Genomic DNA, 21372 nt, shown 5'->3' on the forward strand with positions numbered 1-21372 from the left:
TGGTGCTGTCCTTTGGCCTGTCGAACTGGGGATTCCCCTTGCCGGCCTACACCCCGGCCATCACTACTCTGCCTCTGATCGGCTGCGGCGCGGAGGAGGTGGGTGTTCGACCGCACGCATCGAGCGGTATGGGTCGCTGTACGCTGGCCCCCTCCATCACCCCCTGATCTGTCTTAGGGCACAAGCTGAGGATTGTAGGTCCTTCTGCACGGAGACCCTAGCTGCCAGATCTGGGCCATCTTGCTGCTTCTCGCCGAGACCGTGACCCAGAGAAAATCTAATCGGCTGCAACTATCGCGCAGCGTGAGGACTACCAGAGCATTCCCTACGCCATCCCCCTGCCTTGATCTGCCCTGAGAGCGCCTAGCGCGGCCCGAGGGCCGAAAGCGTGGAGACCTTGTGGCGGCCCTGGGTCCAGACCTCTGCGCTGTTGTACCTGATCTGGGGCCTCGCTGGGGGAGAAACAGAGCCGACCCACATTTCGACTGTCGTGAGGTCTTGGGGAGGCCTCCTCCTTTGCCCCTGTGACCATCTTGCTCCTGCGTCCTTTGAACTTGATCGTTGGCCCCCTGCCACAGAGACCATCTAAAGGAACTGCAGGGCCCTGGCCCCTTTGAGTGACGATCATGGGTCAAGACAGGGTGGCCAAGACCCCAGCCACCCAGACCAAAATGGACCGTTTCACCACCACGGACGCCGGGGAGGTCGGGGGAACCGTGGATAGAAAAGCCCCACCGACTGCAGACCTGTCCACCATCCTCCAGGCTATACATGCCTCACAATCCTCCGTGGAGGGTAAGATTGCTGAGGTCCGGGTTGACATTACTCTCATTCGGCAAGATCTGCGGAACGCGGTGGCCCGGATCACGGAGACCGAATCATGCATCTCCACGGTGGAGGACGACGTCCAACAGATTAATGAGCAAGTCACCTGTCTCCAGTCCCACACAAGAGAGCTGCACCGGAGGGCGGAAGATGCAGAAAATAGGTCCCGCCGCAACAACCTTCGCCTGGTGGGGTTCCCAGAGGGGGTGGAGAAAGGTCATCCAGCAGACTTCATGGAAAAGTGGTGTCGCTCGTGTGTCCCCGAGGGCTCCCTCTCCCCGTGGTTCGCGATTGAGCGAGCACACCGCTCCCTTGCCCCTAAACCGCCACCGGGAGCAGCCCCCAGGCACATCATCATGCAAATTCTCAACTTTAAGGACCACGACTCCATCTTGACCGAGGCCCGCAAGCAGCAGTGTCTTCGTTATGATAATCGCACGATCATGATTTTCCCTGACTATACTCGTGAGGTCCAGGGTCAGCGGCGCTCGTTTGGTGAAGTCAAGCAAAAGTTGTGTGTGCTTAACTTGCAGTACAGGCTCCTCTTTCCGGCACGCCTGCGAGTGGTGTTCTCCAACAAGACCCTGTTTTTTGATACCCCTGACGAGGCCTGGACGTGGGCCACGGAGGAACGTCCCCTGAGGGCCATTGACTGACATCCATCATCAGGCGGCGTAATTGGTGGGTCTGACAACCAAGAGGCTCCTGGCCCACGGCCCCAACGCAACTGCTCACGAAGTCGCCGTGGCCAGAGGCAAACCGGCTCAGACTCTCCGTTGGGCCCCTGTCGGCAACCGACTCCGCTTCCTGGAGGGCCTACGGGTGTGTCGCTGTCCGGCTCCTTGGGCTGCCTGGATCCTGGGAGTACCTCGCCCCGGCCTTCACTGCTGGACCTCCCGGACACTGATCTGTCACACAGCCCAATGCTACTCAGGGATCCTGCATGAGCTTGTCTCTGCCTGCCGGGCCTGGCTCCGCTGCCGGAGGCGGTGGCTCGGCTCATCGCTACTCCAACTCCAGACGGACTTAACTATGCACATCCTGCTATGAGGAGGGGTCCTCAACGTTTCCCAGTCCCAAGCGTTTTAGTTTGGTCTTTGTTAGTTTCCACTGTTAGGGCGACAGATTCTTCCATTCCTGAAGTATAGGGTGGGGGTTGGGTTCGGGTGGGGGGACCGTTGTCCCAAGTTTTATTGTTTGTTTTTTGTTGTTCTCAAGCCAGCACTTCTGCCTCGTTCTGCAACGTCCATACAGTGACCGACATTGTCCTCCTATGTCTTACACCCCACGCGCTTGCACTACCACGCTCCCTGTGTGTACCAGGTGCTCGGCCACTAACCCAGCCTCTCCATGTTTGACGACCGCACCGGTTTAACATCACTTCATATTATGTCATGGAATATTAATGGCCTCCTAGATAAGGTTAAGAGCAATGCAGCCCTGCGGTATGCCCAGCGACACAATGTAGACATATTGCTGCTTCAGGAGACCCATTGCTACGGTGGGGTTTGGCACTCTGGTTTTACAGGAGAATCTCGAGGGGTGGCGGTCCTGCTGCACCGCGCCCTTCCTTTTGTTGAGCGTAAAGTAATACCTGATCCGGAGGCTGCTTTGTTATTCTGGAAGGGAACATTGGGACCCAATCCTTGAATCTGATAACTGTGTACTCTCCCCCTTTTCTGCTGTCCTCCACGCTCCGGCTCCTTGCTCCACTAGTGGCCGCCCTTCCCCCGGGGACCACTGTAGTTAGGGGGACTTTAATGCGGTTGTGGACCTGGACTTTGATTCGGCCGCAGTTCCTTTTGTTTCTCGGGTTTCCCAATCCACACTCCTTTCAAACTGGGCCACGACTCTGGGTCTCGGAGACGCCTGGCGACTCTGGCACCCGACTACTAGTATGTTCACTCACACATCGGCAGCCCACCACACACATGCCAGACTGGACTATCTGTTTCTTCCAGCCCTGGACTGTAGGTCGATCCGAGCCATCACTATCCTTCCCAGGGGCCTATCGGACCACTCCTCAGTTTCAATGCACCTGGGTAGCCTCCCGGACTCTTCACGCCCGATCTGGCGGCTCAACGCCTGGTTTCTCCAGGACAAAGACTTCCGGAAACACGTGTGTCTCGAACTGCATCACTACTTTGCCACTAACCAAGACTCGGTTTTGTCCCCTGGTACCTTATGGGAGGTCGCTAAGGCAACTATTTGCGGTTTTGCCAAAAGCCAACTTAAAATCCAACATACGAAGCAGGAGGCCCGGCTCATGCTCCTAGAGGCCCAAGCTACCTGGCTAGAGGCCCATCCGTCTGGAGAACGAACAGAGGCCCATCATTGGAAACTCACATTTCTCGGGAACGAGCTCAGACAGGCCTCCATTGAGTTTGCTAAGCTGCTATGGAGGTCCTCCGTGGCGCGAGTGTATGGATGGGGAGATAAAAATGGGAAGCTCCTCCACCGCTTAGCCACTTATCCTATGGCTAACCGTATTATTCCTGAAGTGATGGACTCCCAAGGGAAGACCCATCAGAGCCCCACGGGGGTGGCCCAATGTTTTGCCTCATACTATGCTTCTCTGTACTCTGCCCAGCCTCCAGACCTCACTCTATCAGAGCTCCTCTGGAGTGAAAGGTTCCCACTCCGGCGACTCACAGACGCTGAGGCGGAGGACCTTGATCTCCCGATTACTCCGGAAGAAATTAATGATGTTATCTCCTGCATGGCGGCAGGTAAAATGCCGGGACCAGATGATCTCGCGCAGGAATTCTACGCGTCCTTTTAGGACACGCTGGTCCCCCATCTCCTAGCAGTGTACCGTGAGGAGGCGGACTGCGGCTCCTTCCGCCCTGAAACAGATCTGGCCACCATTGTGGTGATTCCCAAGTCTCAGCCCCCCTCAGCCCACTGCTCTGATTACCACCCTATTTCCCTTATCAACTCGGAACTCAAAATATTTGCTTCAGTTTTGGCACACCGCATACACCCTCACCTGGACAAGTTGGTCCCGATGGACCAGTGCGGCTTCATGCCCGCCCGGGGTACCAGGCACTGCCTCAGACGGATTTACCTTGCTCTGGCGCACCGGCAACAACTGACTCCCAATCTCTCTTTGCTCCTCGTGGATTTCAAGAAAGCATTTGATTCCGTGGACTGGCGGTATCTGGAGGCAGTGTTGTCGGAGATGGGATATGGGCCCCCCTTTCGTAATTTGGTTAAGACCCTTTACTGCAAGCCACGGGACCAGGTGATGGTTAACGGAGCCCTTTCACGCCCCTTCCCCATTGGAAGAGGCACGAGGCAAGGTTGCCCCCTCTCGCCCCTCCTTTTTGCGTTAGCAATGGAGCCCTTTGCCTCTCTCATCCGCATTGACCCTCTTCTCACGGGGTGGGAATGACCCGGTCTGGCAGAGGACAAGATTGCCCTCTACGCCGACGACGTCCTGATCTTTCTGTCGGACCCCGCCCTCTCAGGGCCTCGATGTCTCCAAGCCCTGCGCCTCTTCGAGCGTGTCTCTGGTCTCAGATTGAATGCGGCCAAGTCGTTCCTGGTCCCCCTTCATCTGTCGAGAGAATGTTTCGATTGGCAATCCTCAATCCCTCTTCGGCGACAGTCGTTCAAAGTACTTGGGGATCTGGGTGATGCTCCTTCCTGATCTCGCCTGGTCTCTCAACGTCACCCCTCTGGTGAAACAGGTTCGCGCTGATTTCCTTCGATGGCAAATGCTGCCACTGAACCTCATGGGCAGGATCGCCTTTTTTAAGATGATGGTCCTGCCCCATTTCCTCTATATGCTCGAAACACGCCCCTCGTCTTCTCGTGGTTCTGATTCCGAGTGATGGATGGTTTGCCCACTAAATTCCTGTGGGGTGGTCGGAGGCCGAGATTGGCCCGCAATCAATGCAGGATTCCACCCTTTGACTTGGGGTTAGGAATGACGAACTTACAACTATATTATCTGGCAACCAGGCTTCTCACTGTGCATGATTGGTTTAATGGTGGCTGGGTGGATCCGGCCTACTGCCTGGAGTTGCATGCCATGGGTTTTTCCAGTATCCAAGGGATGCTCTACGGAACCTCTATCCCCCACACTCTGCCAGAAGTTGGGTGTTTTTGGCCTGGCAAGCCGCCCTGCACCACACCCGCTGGTCAGGCAAAATAACTCAATGCACCCCTTGGTGGTGCGGAACATGGCTCAAAGACGTCACCGCTCTCTCTGATTTTAGAGCATGGGATCTCACTGGACTTTCTCCGCTGGGAGATGTCTGGCACGGGAGCCACATACGCGAATTCTCAGACCTGCAAACCCGGTTCTCCCTCCACACTTCTCAGTTCTACCGCTATCTTCAGCTGCGCCATGCACTCCATATACACATCTCGGAGGGGACTTCCTTACCCGAATATAGCCCGCCTGAAGCCCAGGTCATGACTGGCAATTTAGGGAAAGGGGGGATTTCCTGCATTTATCGTTCCCTCACAAATAAAACCCCCAATTCCCTCTCCTATCTCCTGGATAAGTGGGAGGGTTGGATTGGCTCCCTAGATGATGCTGATTGGAGAGATGCGCTGATGGCCCCTAAAATAGTTACTGCTTCAGCGCGGCTCCGATTAGTTCAAGTATATATTTACATGCTGCTTACCTAACGCCACTGCGCCTTCATCGCTCGGGTCTCCTGCCTGATGCTTCCTGTCCCCACTGTCGCTGCCTCCAAGTGGATTTTTATCACATCGTATGGCTCTTTCCCACTATTACGCACTACTGGGAACTAGTGACAGCTGAACTTACTGATGTCCTGGGCTGGGAGGTCCCGCTGAACCCGATGACCATACTTTTAGCTGTTACTGATGGTTTGGACGGGAACAGGGCCAAGAAGCTTTGTTTCACCACGGCACTGATGGTAGCTAAATGGGACATTGCAGCCCTTTGGTTGGATCCATCGGCCCCTCCCATGACACGGTGGCGCAGAGGGGTACATTGGTGTGCAGCGCAGAAGCGACTAATGTATGCAGCCCGTGGCTGTTACGAAAAGTTTCGAAGGGTGTGGGGTAAATGGGTCGGGGTGGTTGAAGACTGAACTTTCCTGAGGCTCACCTATGGACATCGATGCGGACATTGTTGCTTGCTATTCCTAGCTGGATTCATGTATGTGGAGGTATTATTTCCCTAATTTTGTCACGGTCTTGTACTGATTACTGTGCGAAAAGCTGGTTTTGTTTTTCTTGCTGCAAATGTGTTAATTCAAAATCAATAAAATTGATTATCAAAAAAACCACTCAAAAAGATATAATGGGGCTGAGCGGTGGAAGGCTATGAAGACCAAAGTCAGAGACTTAAAAATAATGAATTTATGGACCAGAAGCCAATGCTGATTCTTAAGTCCCTGAGAAACTGGGCTAAACCAGTCTGACTGCAACATTTTGGACCACTTGAAGTTTATGTGATAGACGTTTGGAAATTCCGAGATATAAGCTATTGCAGTAGTCTAATCGTGAAGTGCCAGGACTACAGTCTTCCTTGCCAGAGGAAGGTATTAAAAGATGTCTGTAATGATTTAATCAGGAAAAAACAAGTGCAATTGACAGATACTACTTGAGAGTAAAAAGGGTGAGCAATTGAATTTGATGCCGAGATCGTGGGTGGAGACAAGAGATTGTCTGGCTTCTCCAACTGAGGAGAGAATAAACTGTCCTGATCAAATAAAAGAATCTCCGTCTTATCAGCATTACATTTATTGGAATTAAGTTTCATCTAGAGGACGATACTTAAAAAACAATCTTTAAAACTGATCTCAGCACCAGAATTCTTTTCTAAAGACAAAACCAATTGTGTATCGTGAGCATATGATGTAGACGCAATACCAAAAGAATCGATAAGAGACATTAGAGGATAAGTAGACATTGAAAAGAGTAGGACTCAATGCTGATACTTGAGGAAACCCAAAATTCAGAGCTTTTTTCCTTTGAGGAGAACTGACCTATAGAAATAACCTGCCTCCTATTCTCAAGAAATTACTGTCCGCAGACACTGGCCTTGCTCAGTTTTTTGGGGAGAACTGAGTGAGAAATGGTGTTGAAAACTGCAGACAGATCTAGAAGAATCAAAACAGCATTCTGACCTTTGTCCAACATAAATTTGATTGTTTCAGAGACTTCTAGCAGCTCTTTCTCGGTGGAACGTCGAGGCCTAAACCCTGATTGAAAAGGGGAACAACTGCCTGACTTTTCAAGGAAACAAGGTAATGTGTGAGGAAAAAAAGAGTATAGACTATGCATATCACAACATGTCAGAGTTAAACAGTGTATTGCTCTTTGTAGGCTCGAACATTCCCAAAAGGTGCTTCTGCTTTGAAATGTACATTATTACACACACATTATTTCCTTGCTGACTTGACATGAAGGGCCCCTAGAGCACTACACATAAGACAAGAAGACAGATACTTGGTGTTTCCTTACATATGTTACCATAAAATGTTTAGCAGCTTTACTGAAATATCCTGCATATCTGTCCAACACTCACTTTGGCACTGAGAAGTATATCCAAAAAATCCAAATGTCGTTTTGGCTGGTCCGGGTTCTCAGGTACTTCCACGCGATGCTTCAGAGACTCTTTCCTCTGTTCTATAACTTTGCCTACATAGTGGAAAGAAAAATGCAATACTCACTCCAAATGAAAATGCCCCAATGGGTGTTATTACTCTTCTTGTTTCAGTGCACAGAATAGTATTTATGGTGGCACCTAAGAATGTTTCCAACATTTTATATATTATATTATAGTTCATCCTGTGTATGCATGCCTATGTTTGACTGTAGTTAAGTAATAAAGGAAATAGTCTGGGAAAAAGAAAAAATGAACAGCAGTGCACTGAGCTAATGTCACACTCACATGTACAGGAGCAGCAGCTAAAAGCGCAGTATGAAAACAATGTAACTAGGGATGTATCATGAGTTGAAGTAGATGTCTTAAGCTTATATCATTAGTAAGATAGCTTTGGTTTCAGAGTGTGATCATAAAGAATTGGGGTTGGAGTGTTATACTGTTAGCATTTCCAGAAATCCAACTGGCATCCCTTTTGCTTGTGCGATCACACTCTTACTAACAATTCTCTAGTTAACCAGTTTACTGCCCACTGGATAGCCAGGTGTCACACCATTTCACAGTGTTTAGTCCCTATAGAATACTGCCTTCTCAGGACACACTAGATGACAGTGATTGCATTATATTCATTAGATTAATTTTAATCACAATAGATATGAAAGTTTCAGTCCCCACAGCATCTGAAGTATATATCGCCCACAGGCTTTGGTGTTTGGAAGAGGAGTTTTCCCCAGGGCCTGCAAATACAGAAGACAATCTGCAGACCACCATGCCTTTATGTTCCTGAGTGGAGCCTACATCTTCCAATATCAGAGACCCATGTTCTTCCCACAGAAAAGAGGGGTTGGGGGGGGGGTACAATTATACAACAGCAGAGGCCAAAAGAGAAGTGATTTTATCTACAGTAAGAAACATTTCAGGTTCATCTCTCATAATAAAGGGCAGGATTGCATGATTTATTCACAATTAGAGAATCATTTTAAATGATCCATAGGTTCTTCAGGCAACCCAGGTGTTCCACAAAGAGGTTTACTACCGTCCATTTCAAGACTCTCTCCTCAAGCTTATTAATTTCTCAGGGGATGGGAAAAGTATTATATCTTGAGAAGTGGCGGAAACTGTGGAGAAAGATGGGACAAAGTTCCATTCCGTGAGTTTTTGTGAGAAAATTTTCTTGGTCAGGAACAAAAAATGCACTGCCAGCTGATATATCTAAAAGAATTTAATCGTTTGTACTGCTTCACCATTTTAAGATGGCGATGAGTGTTCATCTAAGAGATCTTCTTCTTTCAGCGGACTGGATGATAGGATTAGATTTGAGGGCTGCACACCTTTCAGTACCTATCTTTTGTCCTCACAAAGGTTCTCAATTCACATGGTTAGGTCAGATGTACAGGTTTACCTCCTTTCCTTTTGGTCTTTCTTCCACTCCTCGGTGGTTCACCAAGCTCCTGCAACCCTTGGTGGTAACACTAAGAGCACAGGGTCTTCAAATGATAATATATTTGGACAGTATGATCTTTCTTGTACAGGAGTGATAACTCGTCTTCATGTAGCTCTCCAACAAATTCAGGTCTTGTAGTGTGATCTACTCCCTTTTCAAAAGATGGACTTCCTGGGGTTCTTGAAAGATTCCAAGATGCAACACTAAAGAGTCTGGTAACTGCTGACTATAATCAAAATGAAACTGAGACAAGTTCAAGATCAGTCTCTCATTTCTCCTCATCAACTAGCCAGATTGATAGACTTGTTAGCCCACTCCATATAGGCAGTAGTCCTGAGGCCCCTTTATTATCGAGCCGTTTAGCATGCATAGAGCAAGCACCTTCAAAAACGTTTTTCTTATTCAGACTGCCAACCACAAGATTGCAAGGTATGAGAAAAGATAATCTGATGACTGGATTATTTAGAAGCTTGGATTGGTTGAGCCTTAACTCCTAAATTCCCAGATCTTGTCCTAGAATCAGATGCAAACCTATACGGATAGTGGACCTGTTGTAGTCAATTTCATTACAAAACCAGAGGCTACCATTATGCATATACTTTTATTTGCTGCCCCAACATGCAGCCCTTTAAAAAACATTAATAGATCAAAAATATTGTGGGGCCGATTCACAGAACTAACTTAAGACAAAATCCTAAACTTACTACTTTTGGTATTCACAGAAGTTAGGATTTTGTCTAAAGTTTGTCTTAAGACAAACTTAAGACAGACTTAAGACAGACTTAAGACAGACTTAAGACAAACTTAAGACAGACTTAAGACAGACTTAAGACTAACTTAACCCCTTCGATGCTCATGACGGAACGGTTCCGTCATGAGCATCGGTTGGGCTGTGCTCATGACGGAACCGTTCCGTCATGAGGACAGCCCCTGGGGGAAGCGCTGGCGCTCCCCCCCTTGTGCCTCGATCTTGCCCCCCTTTACGGGGGTGGCAGCGGAAGAGCTTCCGCTGCCACCCCCGACCCCCCCCGAGCCCCCCCACGCTTTCTGATGACGTCAGCGCGCACAGCGCGCGCCGGCGTCATCAGGAAGCGTTGGACGCGCTGGAATCCATTTCTTCCAGCGCGTCCAAGGCAGCAAGAGGTAGGTTCCGTTGTCCGGTGGGGGCCGCGGGGGTGATTTCTTTTGTATTGAGGCATCGGGGGAGAGGAAAGAGTATTTCCTCTCCCCCGATGTCTCAATACAGGGCATTCCTGCTCCACGATCGCGCACAGCGTCGCGATCGTGGAGTAGGGATGCCCCACTAGACACCAGGGATTTGTGTATTTGGATTTGGGAAGCGACCCCTTAGGCAAGGGTCGCTTCCTGGGGGGCAACATTTTTCAAAGTCTTTTCTGCCCCCCCTGGGGGCAGATCGGTCCGCTTTCTGCGCGTTTCTGCCCCCAGGGGGGGCAGAAAAGCCCACTAGACACCAGGGATTTGTTTATTTGAATTTGGGAAGCGACCCCTTAGGCAAGGGTCGCTTCCTGGGGGGCAAAATTTTTCTAAGTCTTTTCTGCCCCCCCTGGGGGCAGATCGGTCCGCTTTCTGCGCGTTTCTGCCCCCAGGGGGGGCAGAAAAGCCCACTAGACACCAGGGATTTGTTTATTTGAATTTGGGAAGCGACCCCTTAGGCAAGGGTCGCTTCCTGGGGGGCAAAATTTTTCGAAGTCTTTTCTGCCCCCCCTGGGGGCAGATCGGTCTTCTTTCTGCCCGTTTCTGCCCCCAGGGGGGGCAGAAAAGCCCACTAGACACCAGGGATGTCTTTTATGTTATGTAGGAAGTGACCCCTTGGGCAAGGGTCACTTCCTTGGGTGGCAAAATAATTAGAAGACTTTTCTGCCCCCCCTGGGGGCAGATCGGTCGTCTTTCTGCCCGTTTCTGCCCCCTGGGGGGGGGGCAGAAAAGCCCACTAGACACCAGGGATGTCTTTTTCTTTATGTCGGAAGCGACCCCTTGGGCAAGGGTCGCTTCCTTTGCGGCCTAATTATTTTGAAGACTTTTCTGCCCCCCCTGGGGGCAGATTGGTTGTCTTTCTGTCCGTTTCTGCTCCTAGGGGGGGGGGGGGCAGAAAAGCCCACTAGACACCAGGGATATAAATATTATTGTAGGAAGCGACCCCTTGGGGAAGGGTCGCTTCCTTGGGCCCCTAAATTTTTTGAAGACTTTTCTGCCCCCTCTGGGGGCAGATCGGTTTTATTTTTTTGCCGTTTCTGCTCCCATTGGGGGCAGAAAAGCCCACTAGACACCAGGGAATTAGTTCAATTAGAAATAGAAGTGACCCCTCGCTTCCAGGGTGCAATTTGTTATATGTATTTGGCTCACCCGCCCTGGGACTGAGTAGCCTTTTTTTCCTGCTGTTTTCTGCCCCACCTGGCACACAACCCGATTGACCATTTGGGTAGTGACATGGCATGTTATAATGTTTATTGTTATATTTTTTGTGATTTCCAATTGTAATGTTTTTTTTTGTTTACTTTTTTGTTCTAGGTGAAGGCTTCTCTTCTTTTCACGTTGACCTTTTGGTACTGGTGGTTCTGCTGTTTGTGTAGTTTGGTAAGAGACTGTTTTTTTGTACAATGCAAATGTGTTTGATTTCTCTGCCTGTTTTTTTTGCAAATGGTGTAATAATAGCAGTATGTTGGGTTTTTGAGTGTCAAAAACTTTTTGCATTGGTGCTCGATGTGTATTTTGTTGTCTTGTGAGTAATTTTGTTTTTTTTTCTTCTTTCTAGTTTGATATCGTTGGTCTTTGCTGTGTCACTGCAGAGTTTGTTTCTGGTGAGTGCAGCTGTCTCTTGTAATTGGATTGTATAGTTTTTGAGTACATTGATCTTTGTGATAAAAGGTACACATTTCTTTACTTACTTGGTTTGCACATTGTTGGTTGTTGTTGACTTGTTTGTGCAGTCTTCTATCTTAGTAAGTATAATGGCTAGCCGCAGGATGACTGCTCAGCAGGTTGTTGGTTTGCTGTTTGAGTCTTCCTCTGATATTGGGTCAGAGACTGACTCTGCTTCTGAGGGAGAGGAGGCAGGGGACGATTCTGGCAGTGAGTTTTCTCTCCGTATGGGGTCATCGGATGATGAAGATACTCTTAGTGCGGATTAAGTGCCTGTGTTAGAGGAGGAGACTGATGTGCCGATAGTGCGGCAAGAGGCATCTGGGCTGCAGCCTGCGGCTGCAAGGCTTCCCGTTGGTGTAGTGCGGCAAGAGACATCTGGGCTGCAGGCTGGGGCTGCAAGGCTTCCCGTTGGTGTAGTGCGGCAAGAGGCATCTGGGCTGCAGGCTGGGGCTGCAAGGCTTCCCGTTGGTGTAGTGCGGCAAGAGGCATCTGGGCTGCAGGCTGGGGCTGCAAGGCTTCCCGTTGAAAGTGATGACCTCTGGGTTGCCCCTGGCATGGTGCAGCCGGAATTTCCAGAGTTTACTGGTGTTCCAGGGTCTAGAGTGAATACTGAGAACTTTTTGCCTGTAAATTTTTTTCAGTTGTTTATGGACGATGTGTTTTTGGCAGAGATTGTTGAGCAGACTAATTTGTATGCCGAACAGTTTTTGAGGGACAACAGTGCCAGTCTTAAGCCACACTCTAGAGCTACCCGGTGGACTCCCACAAATGTTGAAGAGATGAAGAAGTTCTTGGGTTTAACTTTTTTGATGGGCTTGCTAAGGAAGCCATCATTGGCTTCATATTGGTCTAGCAGTCCCTTGATGGCAACATCTATTTTTCCGGCAGTCATGAGTCGTGACAGGTATTTGCTTCTGCTTCGGATGATGCACTTTGTTGATAATGGTTTAGCGTTGCCACGAGATCACCCTGATTGTGACCGTCTTTTTAAGATTAGGCCTGTCCTTGATCACTTTGTTGATCGATTTTCTGAGATTTATGCCCCTGGTAGAGAAATTGCAGTGGATGAGTCTTTGGTGTTGTTCAAGGGCCGCTTGGTTTTTAGGCAATACATTCCTAGTAAGAGGGCACGCTATGGAATAAAGCTGTATATGCTGTGTGACAGTAGGACTGGATATGTCTCTAATTTCAGGGTGTACACCGGTAAGGAATCTAGGTTTAACCTCCCTGGTTGTCCGTCCACTTTTGGAGTGACTGAGAAAATTGTTTGGGAACTTGGTAGAGGATTTTTTAACAAAGGCCACCATTTATATGTAGATAACTTCTACACTGGTGTGCGGTTGTTCAGGGAATTGGCCAAAGTGGACACTTTTGCTTGTGGCACAATCCGCTGTAACCGTAAAGGTTTTCCGAAAGAACTTGTTTGTCAAAAGCTTGTGCGGGGACAGTGCAGTGCGTTGCGTTGCCAGGAGCTTCTTGCTGTGAAGTTTACAGACAGGAGAGATGTCTACATGCTGACTTCCATCCATGATGAAAGCACTGCACCTGTGACTGTTTGGGGTCAGGTCGCTGAAGCGCGCAAACCTGTATGCATTTTAGACTATAATAGGCACATGGGTGGTGTTGACAGAGTAGATCAGAGGTTGGAACCTTACACTGCTCTTCGTAAGGCTTACATTTGGTACAAGAAGTTGGCTATCCAGCTTTTCCACTTGGCAATGTTTAATGCTTTTGTTGTGTTCCAGGATTCTTGCCCTGAGTCAAAGATGACTTTTGCTAAGTTTCAGGAGTCTGTAATAGGCAGCCTTGTTGTAGTGGAACAGGCAAGTGTTCCTAGAGTTGGACTGGTGGAGGATGTTGCTAGATTGAAAGAACGCCACTTTCCAGATCACATTCCTCCCACACCCGCAAAAGATTTTCCCAGTAGGAGATGTAGAGTCTGTTGGCGAAGAGGTTTGCGGAAAGAGAGTCGTATGTACTGCCCCGATTGTCCCTCTCATCCTGCACTGTGTCTCTCTGCTTGTTTCCGAGCGTACCACACGCGTAAAAATTTCTGGGAAGATTCATGAGTGGTAAAGTGAACTGCCTGGTCTGTATTCTTTGGAAAATATGATTCTGTTTCAAGGTTGGTGTTAGTGCAATGTATTTAGTTGCTGATTTTCTGTTAGAAGATTTGTATCTATTTGCAATTTGTTTGTGTTTTTATTTTTTTCTAAAAAAATCCAAAATGTGATGGCGGTGTGTGTAGGCTTGCGCTTGGCTGTTGGTGTGTGTGGACTGGCACTTGGTTGGTGGTGTGCGTGGAATGGTGCTTGGCTGACGGTGTGCGTGGACTGGCGGTGTGCATGGACTGGCGGTGTGCGTGGACTGGTGCGTGGCTGGTGGTGTGCGTGGAATGGTGCTTGGCTGGCGGTGTGCGTGGAATGGTGCTTGGCTGGCGGTGTGCGTGGAATGGTGCTTGGCTGGCGGTGTGCGTGGACTGGTACTTGGCTGGTGGTGTGTGTGGACTGGTGGTGTGTGCGGACTGGTGTTTGGCTGGTGGTGTCCGTGGACTGGAGCTTGGCTGGTGGTGTCCGTGGACTGGAGCTTGTCTGGTGGTGTGTGTGGCCAGGCGCTTGGCTGGCGGTGTGCGTGGAATGGTGCTTGGCTGGCGGTGTGCGTGGACTGGTACTTGGCTGGCGGTGTGCGTGGACTGGTGGTGTGTGCGGACTGGTGCTTGTCTGGTGGTGTCCGTGGACTGGAGCTTGGCTGGCGGTGTAGGTGGATTGGCGATTGGCTGCCGGTGTGCCTGGACTGGCGATTGGATGGCGGTGTGCCTGGACCGGCGCTTGGCTAGCGGTGTGCGTGGACTGGCGTTTGGCTAGCGGTGTGTGTCGACTGGTGCTTGGCTGGCTGTGTGTGAGTAGTGACTTTCTGCTGGTCACTACACACACTGCTAGCTGAGTGCCACTCCACGCAATCCTTCAGCCTGTGTAGTTGCTGTGTCTGGATTGTGGGCGTGTGAAAGTGATGGGCCCTTGAATGGCGCTGTGTGCTGGTGTGAGTTTTGTTATGTGATGGGCCCGCGGCTGGCGGTGTGAATGGTTTTGTATGTCTCACACGTATGAAAGGTGTATGAATGGCCTGTAAAGAGGTTGGTGCCTTGTCGTGGCTTTACAGCTCACGAGCTGTGAGTCAATGGTTCAGTTTCTTGCCCTTTCAATTATTACCAGTGCATTTCATGTTTTGTGAAATCACTTGGTAATACAATTTTATCTACTGAACCATCACTCACCCTCGTGCCAAATCCAACCAGTATGTGTGTGTGCTTGCGGGTTAGATGGCTGTGCAGTAATATTTGTCTTTCTGAAGCAGGGTGTACCTTGTCCCTTTTTGGTGATTTTTGTACTGTGTTGCTTTTGTACCTGGTGGTGCGAATGGTCTTGTTTGTATCACGTATGAAAGGTGTGTGAATGGCCTGTAAAGTGGTTGGTGCCTTGACGTGGCTTTACAGCTCACGAGCTGCAAGTCATTGGTTTGGTTTTTTGTGAATTTAATTATTGACAGTGCATTTCATTTTTGTGAAATCTCTTGTTAATAAAATTTAATACACTGAACCATGACTCGCCCTCATGCCAAATCCAACCAGTATGTGTGTGTGTTTGAGGAATAGATGGTTGTGCAGGAATCTTTGTCTTTAGTTTCTCTGCCAAGGTACACTTTCCATATAAGAATAACCCACCAACTGTAGATATTGTCGAAAACCCTTGGGAGTTCATGGTGATGTCTCTCTAGTGATTTGAAAAATATTTTTTATCCCCATTGTCCTGTAAACCTCAAACTGTCTGCCACATTTTCTTTGCAGTATTATTCCTAAATTCTCACGCTGTAGTAACAATAGTTAATCTGGTTTTGCAAGGGGGGTTACTTTGGTTTTTTGCCCAGGGCTCGGCGGCCATCTAGGGAAACCTTTCAAACCCACACATTTCTGAAAACTAGACACCCGGCGGCTTCCAGGGAGGTATGGCTTGCGTGGATCCCCCAACGTTTCCTTACCCAGAATCCCCTGCAAACCTAAATTTTTGCCCAAAAAATCACTTTTTTCACACATTTTGGGGTGGGAAAGTAGTGGCATCACCGGGCTCACACAAATTTACCACCACCCAGCGTTCCCCCAGGTCTCCCGGTAAAAATGGTGCCTCACTTGTGTAGGAGGCCCAAGTACCCGCGGCAGGCAAGGACAACAAACGTAGTGAGGCGACATCAAGATGGCCTATCGCCAAACCACCTGGTTTTTCAAGGGGGGTCACTTTGGCTTTTGGCCTGGTGCGCGGCGGCCATCTAGGAAAACCTACCAAACCCAGGCATTTTTGAAAACTAGACACCCGGCGGCTTCCAGGGAGGTATGGCTTGCGTGGATCCCCCAACGTTTCCTTACCCAGAATCCCCTGCAAACCTCATTTTTTGCTCAAAAAATCACTTTTTTTACACATTTTGGGGTGGGAAAGTAGTGGCATCACCGGGCTCACACAAATTTACCACCACCCAGCGTTCCCCCAGGTCTCCCGGTAAAAATGGTGCCTCACTTGTGTGGGAGGCCCAAGTACCCGCGGCAGGCAAGGGCCCCAAACGTAGTGAGGCGACATCAAAATGGCCTATCGCCAAACCACCTGGTTTTGCAAGGGGGGTCACTTTGGTTTTTGGCCCGGTGCGCGGCGGCCATCTAGGGAAACCTACCAAACCCAGGCATTTTTGAAAACTAGACACCCGGCGGCTTCCAGGGAGGTATGGCTTGCGTGGATCCCCCAACGTTTCCTTACCCAGAATCCCCTGCAAACCTCATTTTTTGCTCAAAAAATCACTTTTTTCACACATTTTGGGGTGGGAAAGTAGTGGCATCACCGGGCTCACACAAATTTACCACCACCCAGCGTTCCCCCAGGTCTCCCGGTAAAAATGGTGCCTCACTTGTGTGGGAGGGCCAAGTACCCGCGGCAGGCAAGGGCCCCAAACGTAGTGAGGCGACATCAAAATGGCCTATCGCCAAACCACCTGGTTTTGCAAGGGGGGTCACTTTGGTTTTTGGCCCGGTGCGCGGCGGCCATCTAGGGAAACCTACCAAACCCAGGCATTTTTGAAAACTAGACACCCGGCGGCTTCCAGGGAGGTATGGCTTGCGTGGATCCCCCAACGTTTCCTCACCCAGAATCCCCTGCAAACCTCATTTTTTGCTCAAAAAATCACTTTTTTTACACATTTTGGGGTGGGAAAGTAGTGGCATCACCGGGCTCACACAAATTTACCACCACCCAGCGTTCCCCCAGGTCTCCCGGTAAAAATGGTGCCTCACTTGTGTGGGAGGCCCAAGTACCCGCGGCAGGCAAGGGCCCCAAACGTAGTGAGGCGACATCAAAATGGCCTATCGCCAAACCACCTGGTTTTGCAAGGGGGGTCACTTTGGTTTTTGGCCCGGTGCGCGGCGGCCATCTAGGGAAACCTACCAAACCCAGGCATTTTTGAAAACTAGACACCCGGCGGCTTCCAGGGAGGTATGGCTTGCGTGGATCCCCCAACGTTTCCTTACCCAGAATCCCCTGCAAACCTCATTTTTTGCTCAAAAAATCACTTTTTTCACACATTTTGGGGTGGGAAAGTAGTGGCATCACCGGGCTCACACAAATTTACCACCACCCAGCGTTCCCCCAGGTCTCCCGGTAAAAATGGTGCCTCACTTGTGTGGGAGGCCCAAGTACCCGCGGCAGGCAAGGGCCCCAAACGTAGTGAGGCGACATCAAAATGGCCTATCGCCAAACCCCCTGGTTTTGCAAGGGGGGTCACTTTGGTTTTTGGCCCGGTGCGCGGCGGCCATCTAGGGAAACCTACCAAACCCAGGCATTTTTGAAAACTAGACACCCGGCGGCTTCCAGGGAGGTATGGCTTGCGTGGATCCCCCAACGTTTCCTTACCCAGAATCCCCTACAAACCTCATTTTTTGCTCAAAAAATCACTTTTTTCACACATTTTGGGGTGGGAAAGTAGTGGCATCACCGGGCTCACACAAATTTACCACCACCCAGCGTTCCCCCAGGTCTCCCGGTAAAAATGGTACCTCACTTGTGTGGGAGGCCCAAGTACCCGCGGCAGGCAAGGGCCCCAAACGTAGTGAGGCGACATCAACATTGCCTATCCCAAATGTCGCCTCACTACGTTTGGGGCCCTTGCCTGCCGCGGGTACTTGGGCCTCCCACACAAGTGAGGCACCATTTTTACCGGGAGACCTGGGGGAACGCTGGGTGGTGGTAAATTTGTGTGAGCCCGGTGATGCCACTACTTTCCCACCCCAAAATGTGTGAAAAAAGTGATTTTTTGAGCAGAAAATGAGGTTTGCAGGGGATTCTGGGTAAGGAAACGTTGGGGGATCCACGCAAGCCATACCCCCTGGAAGCCGCCGGGTGTCTAGTTTTCAAAAATGCCTGGGTTTGGTAGGTTTCCCTAGATGGCCGCCGCGCACCAGGCCAAAAACCAAAGTGACCCCCCTTGCAAAACCAGGTGGTTTGGCGATAGGCCATCTTGATGTCGCCTCACTACGTTTGTTGTCCTTGCCTGCCGCGAGTACTTGGGCCTCCCACACAAGTGAGGCACCATTTTTACCGGGAGACCTGGGGGAACGCTGGGTGGTGGTAAATTTGTGTGAGCCCGGTGATGCCACTACTTTCCCACCCCAAAATGTGTGAAAAAAAGTGATTTTTTGAGCAAAAAATGAGGTTTGCAGGGGATTCTGGGTAAGGAAACGTTGGGGGATCCACGCAAGCCATACCTCCCTGGAAGCCGCCGGGTGTCTAGTTTTCAAAAATGCCTGGGTTTGGTAGGTTTCCCTAGATGGCCGCCGCGCACCGGGCCATAAACCAAAGTGACCCCCCTTGCAAAACCAGGTGGTTTGGCGATAGGCCATTTTGATGTCGCCTCACTACGTTTGGGGCCCTTGCCTGCCGCGGGTACTTGGACCTCCCACACAAGTGAGGCACCATTTTTACCGGGAGACCTGGGGGAACGCTGGGTGGTGGTAAATTTGTGTGAGCCCGGTGATGCCACTACTTTCCCACCCCAAAATGTGTGAAAAAAGTGATTTTTTGAGCAAAAAATGAGGTTTGCAGGGGATTCTGGGTAAGGAAACGTTGGGGGATCCACGCAAGCCATACCCCCTGGAAGCCGCCGGGTGTCTACTTTTCAAAAATGCCTGGGTTTGGTAGGTTTCCCTAGATGGCCGCCGCGCACCAGGCCAAAAACCAAAGTGACCCCCCTTGCAAAACCAGGTGGTTTGGCGATAGGCCATCTTGATGTCGCCTCACTACGTTTGTTGTCCTTGCCTGCCGCGAGTACTTGGGCCTCCCACACAAGTGAGGCACCATTTTTACCGGGAGACCTGGGGGAACGCTGGGTGGTGGTAAATTTGTGTGAGCCCGGTGATGCCACTACTTTCCCACCCCAAAATGTGTGAAAAAAAGTGATTTTTTGAGCAAAAAATGAGGTTTGCAGGGGATTCTGGGTAAGGAAACGTTGGGGGATCCACGCAAGCCATACCTCCCTGGAAGCCGCCGGGTGTCTAGTTTTCAAAAATGCCTGGGTTTGGTAGGTTTCCCTAGATGGCCGCCGCGCACCGGGCCATAAACCAAAGTGACCCCCCTTGCAAAACCAGGTGGTTTGGCGATAGGCCATTTTGATGTCGCCTCACTACGTTTGGGGCCCTTGCCTGCCGCGGGTACTTGGACCTCCCACACAAGTGAGGCACCATTTTTACCGGGAGACCTGGGGGAACGCTGGGTGGTGGTAAATTTGTGTGAGCCCGGTGATGCCACTACTTTCCCACCCCAAAATGTGTGAAAAAAGTGATTTTTTGAGCAAAAAATGAGGTTTGCAGGGGATTCTGGGTAAGGTAACGTTGGGGGATCCACGCAAGCCATACCTCCCTGGAAGCCGCCGGGTGTCTAGTTTTCAAAAATGCCTGGGTTTGGTAGGTTTCCCTAGATGGCCGCCGCGCACCGGGCCAAAAACCAAAGTGACCCCCCGTGCAAAACCAGGTGGTTTGGCGATAGGCCATTTTGATGTCGCCTCACTACGTTTGGGGCCCTTGCCTGCCGCGGGTACTTGGGCCTCCCACACAAGTGAGGCACCATTTTTACCGGGAGACCTGGGGGAACGCTGGGTGGTGGTAAATTTGTGTGAGCCCGGTGATGCCACTACTTTCCCACCCCAAAATATGTGAAAAAAGTGATTTTTTGAGCAAAAAATGAGGTTTGCAGGGGATTCTGGGTAAGGAAACGTTGGGGGATCCACGCAAGCCATACCTCCCTGGAAGCCGCCGGGTGTCTAGTTTTCAAAAATGCCTGGGTTTGGTAGGTTTCCCTAGATGGCCGCCGCGCACCGGGCCAAAAACCAAAGTGACCCCCCTTGCAAAACCAGGTGGTTTGGCGATAGGCCATTTTGATGTCGCCTCACTACGTTTGGGGCCCTTGCCTGCCGCGGGTACTTGGGCCTCCCACACAAGTGAGGTACCATTTTTCTCGTAGGACTTTGGGGAACGCGGGGTGGGTGGAAATTTGTGGATCCACGCAGATTCCAGAACTTTCCATCACAGAAATGTGGGGAAAATGTGGTTTTTTTGTCAATTTTTTACGTTTGCAAGGGATTCTGGGTAACAGACCATGGTGGGAGGCAGTCAAGTCACCCCATCCTGGATTCCCCTGGGTGTCTAGTTTTCAAAAATGTATAGGTTTGCTAGGTTTCCCTAGGTGCCGGCAGGGCTAGGGTACAAAATCTACAGCTAGTCACTTTGCCAAAAAAAGGGTCATTTTTCACTGCAAAACCACGTTGCGTTTTGCGCCGTTTCCTGTCGCGGGCACTATGCCGACCCGCACAAGTGAGGTACCATTTTTCTCGTAGGACTTTGGGGAACGCCGGGTGGGTGGAAATTTGTGGATCCACGCAGATTCCAGAACTTTCCATCACAGAAATGTGGGGAAAATGTGTTTTTTTTGTCAATTTTTTACGTTTGCAAGGGATTCTGGGTAACAGACCATGGTGGGAGGCAGTCAAGTCACCCCATCCTGGATTCCCCTGGGTGTCTAGTTTTCAAAAATGTATAGGTTTGCTAGTTTTCCCTAGGTGCTTGCAGGGCTAGGGTTCAAAATCTACAGCTAGTCACTTTGCCAAAAAAAGGGCATTTTTCACTGCAAAACCACGTTGCGTTTTGCGCCGTTTCCTGTCGCAGGCACTAGGCCGACCCGCACAAGTGAGGTACCATTTTTCTCGTAGGACTTTGGGGAACGCGGGGTGGGTGGAAATTTGTGGATCCACGCAGATTCCAGAACTTTCCATCACAGAAATGTGGGGAAAATGTGTTTTTTTTGTCAATTTTTTACGTTTGCAAGGGATTCTGGGTAACAGACCATAGTGGGAGGCAGTCAAGTCACCCCATCCTGGATTCCCCTGGGTGTCTAGTTTTCAAAAATGTATAGGTTTGCTAGGTTTCCCTAGGTGCCGGCAGGGCTAGGGTACAAAATCTACAGCTAGTCACTTTGCCAAAAAAAGGGTCATTTTTCACTGCAAAACCACGTTGCGTTTTGCGCCGTTTCCTGTCGCGGGCACTAGG

General features: G+C 50.2%; 1 protein-coding gene across 3 annotated transcripts in view; it reads right to left on the reverse strand.

Annotated features, from left to right (window-relative positions):
* Positions 1–21372, reverse strand: part of LOC146835042 (cytochrome P450 4B1-like) — a 438175-nt gene that overhangs the window by 222520 nt on the left and 194283 nt on the right. For all 3 annotated transcript variants that reach the window (XR_014960677.1, XM_085602703.1, XM_085602704.1), the window contains one exon: positions 7340–7452. Coding sequence is in view for 2 of the 3 variants with exons in the window: in XM_085602703.1 (XP_085458829.1) it covers positions 7340–7452 (113 nt within the window). In the remaining variant the exon portion in view is untranslated. The remainder of the gene's footprint in view (positions 1–7339; positions 7453–21372) is intronic.

The sequence above is a fragment of the Triturus cristatus genome, chromosome 4_2 (assembly GCF_964204655.1).
Source record: "Triturus cristatus chromosome 4_2, aTriCri1.1, whole genome shotgun sequence".
In the NCBI taxonomy this organism is placed as follows: Eukaryota; Metazoa; Chordata; class Amphibia; order Caudata; family Salamandridae; genus Triturus; species Triturus cristatus.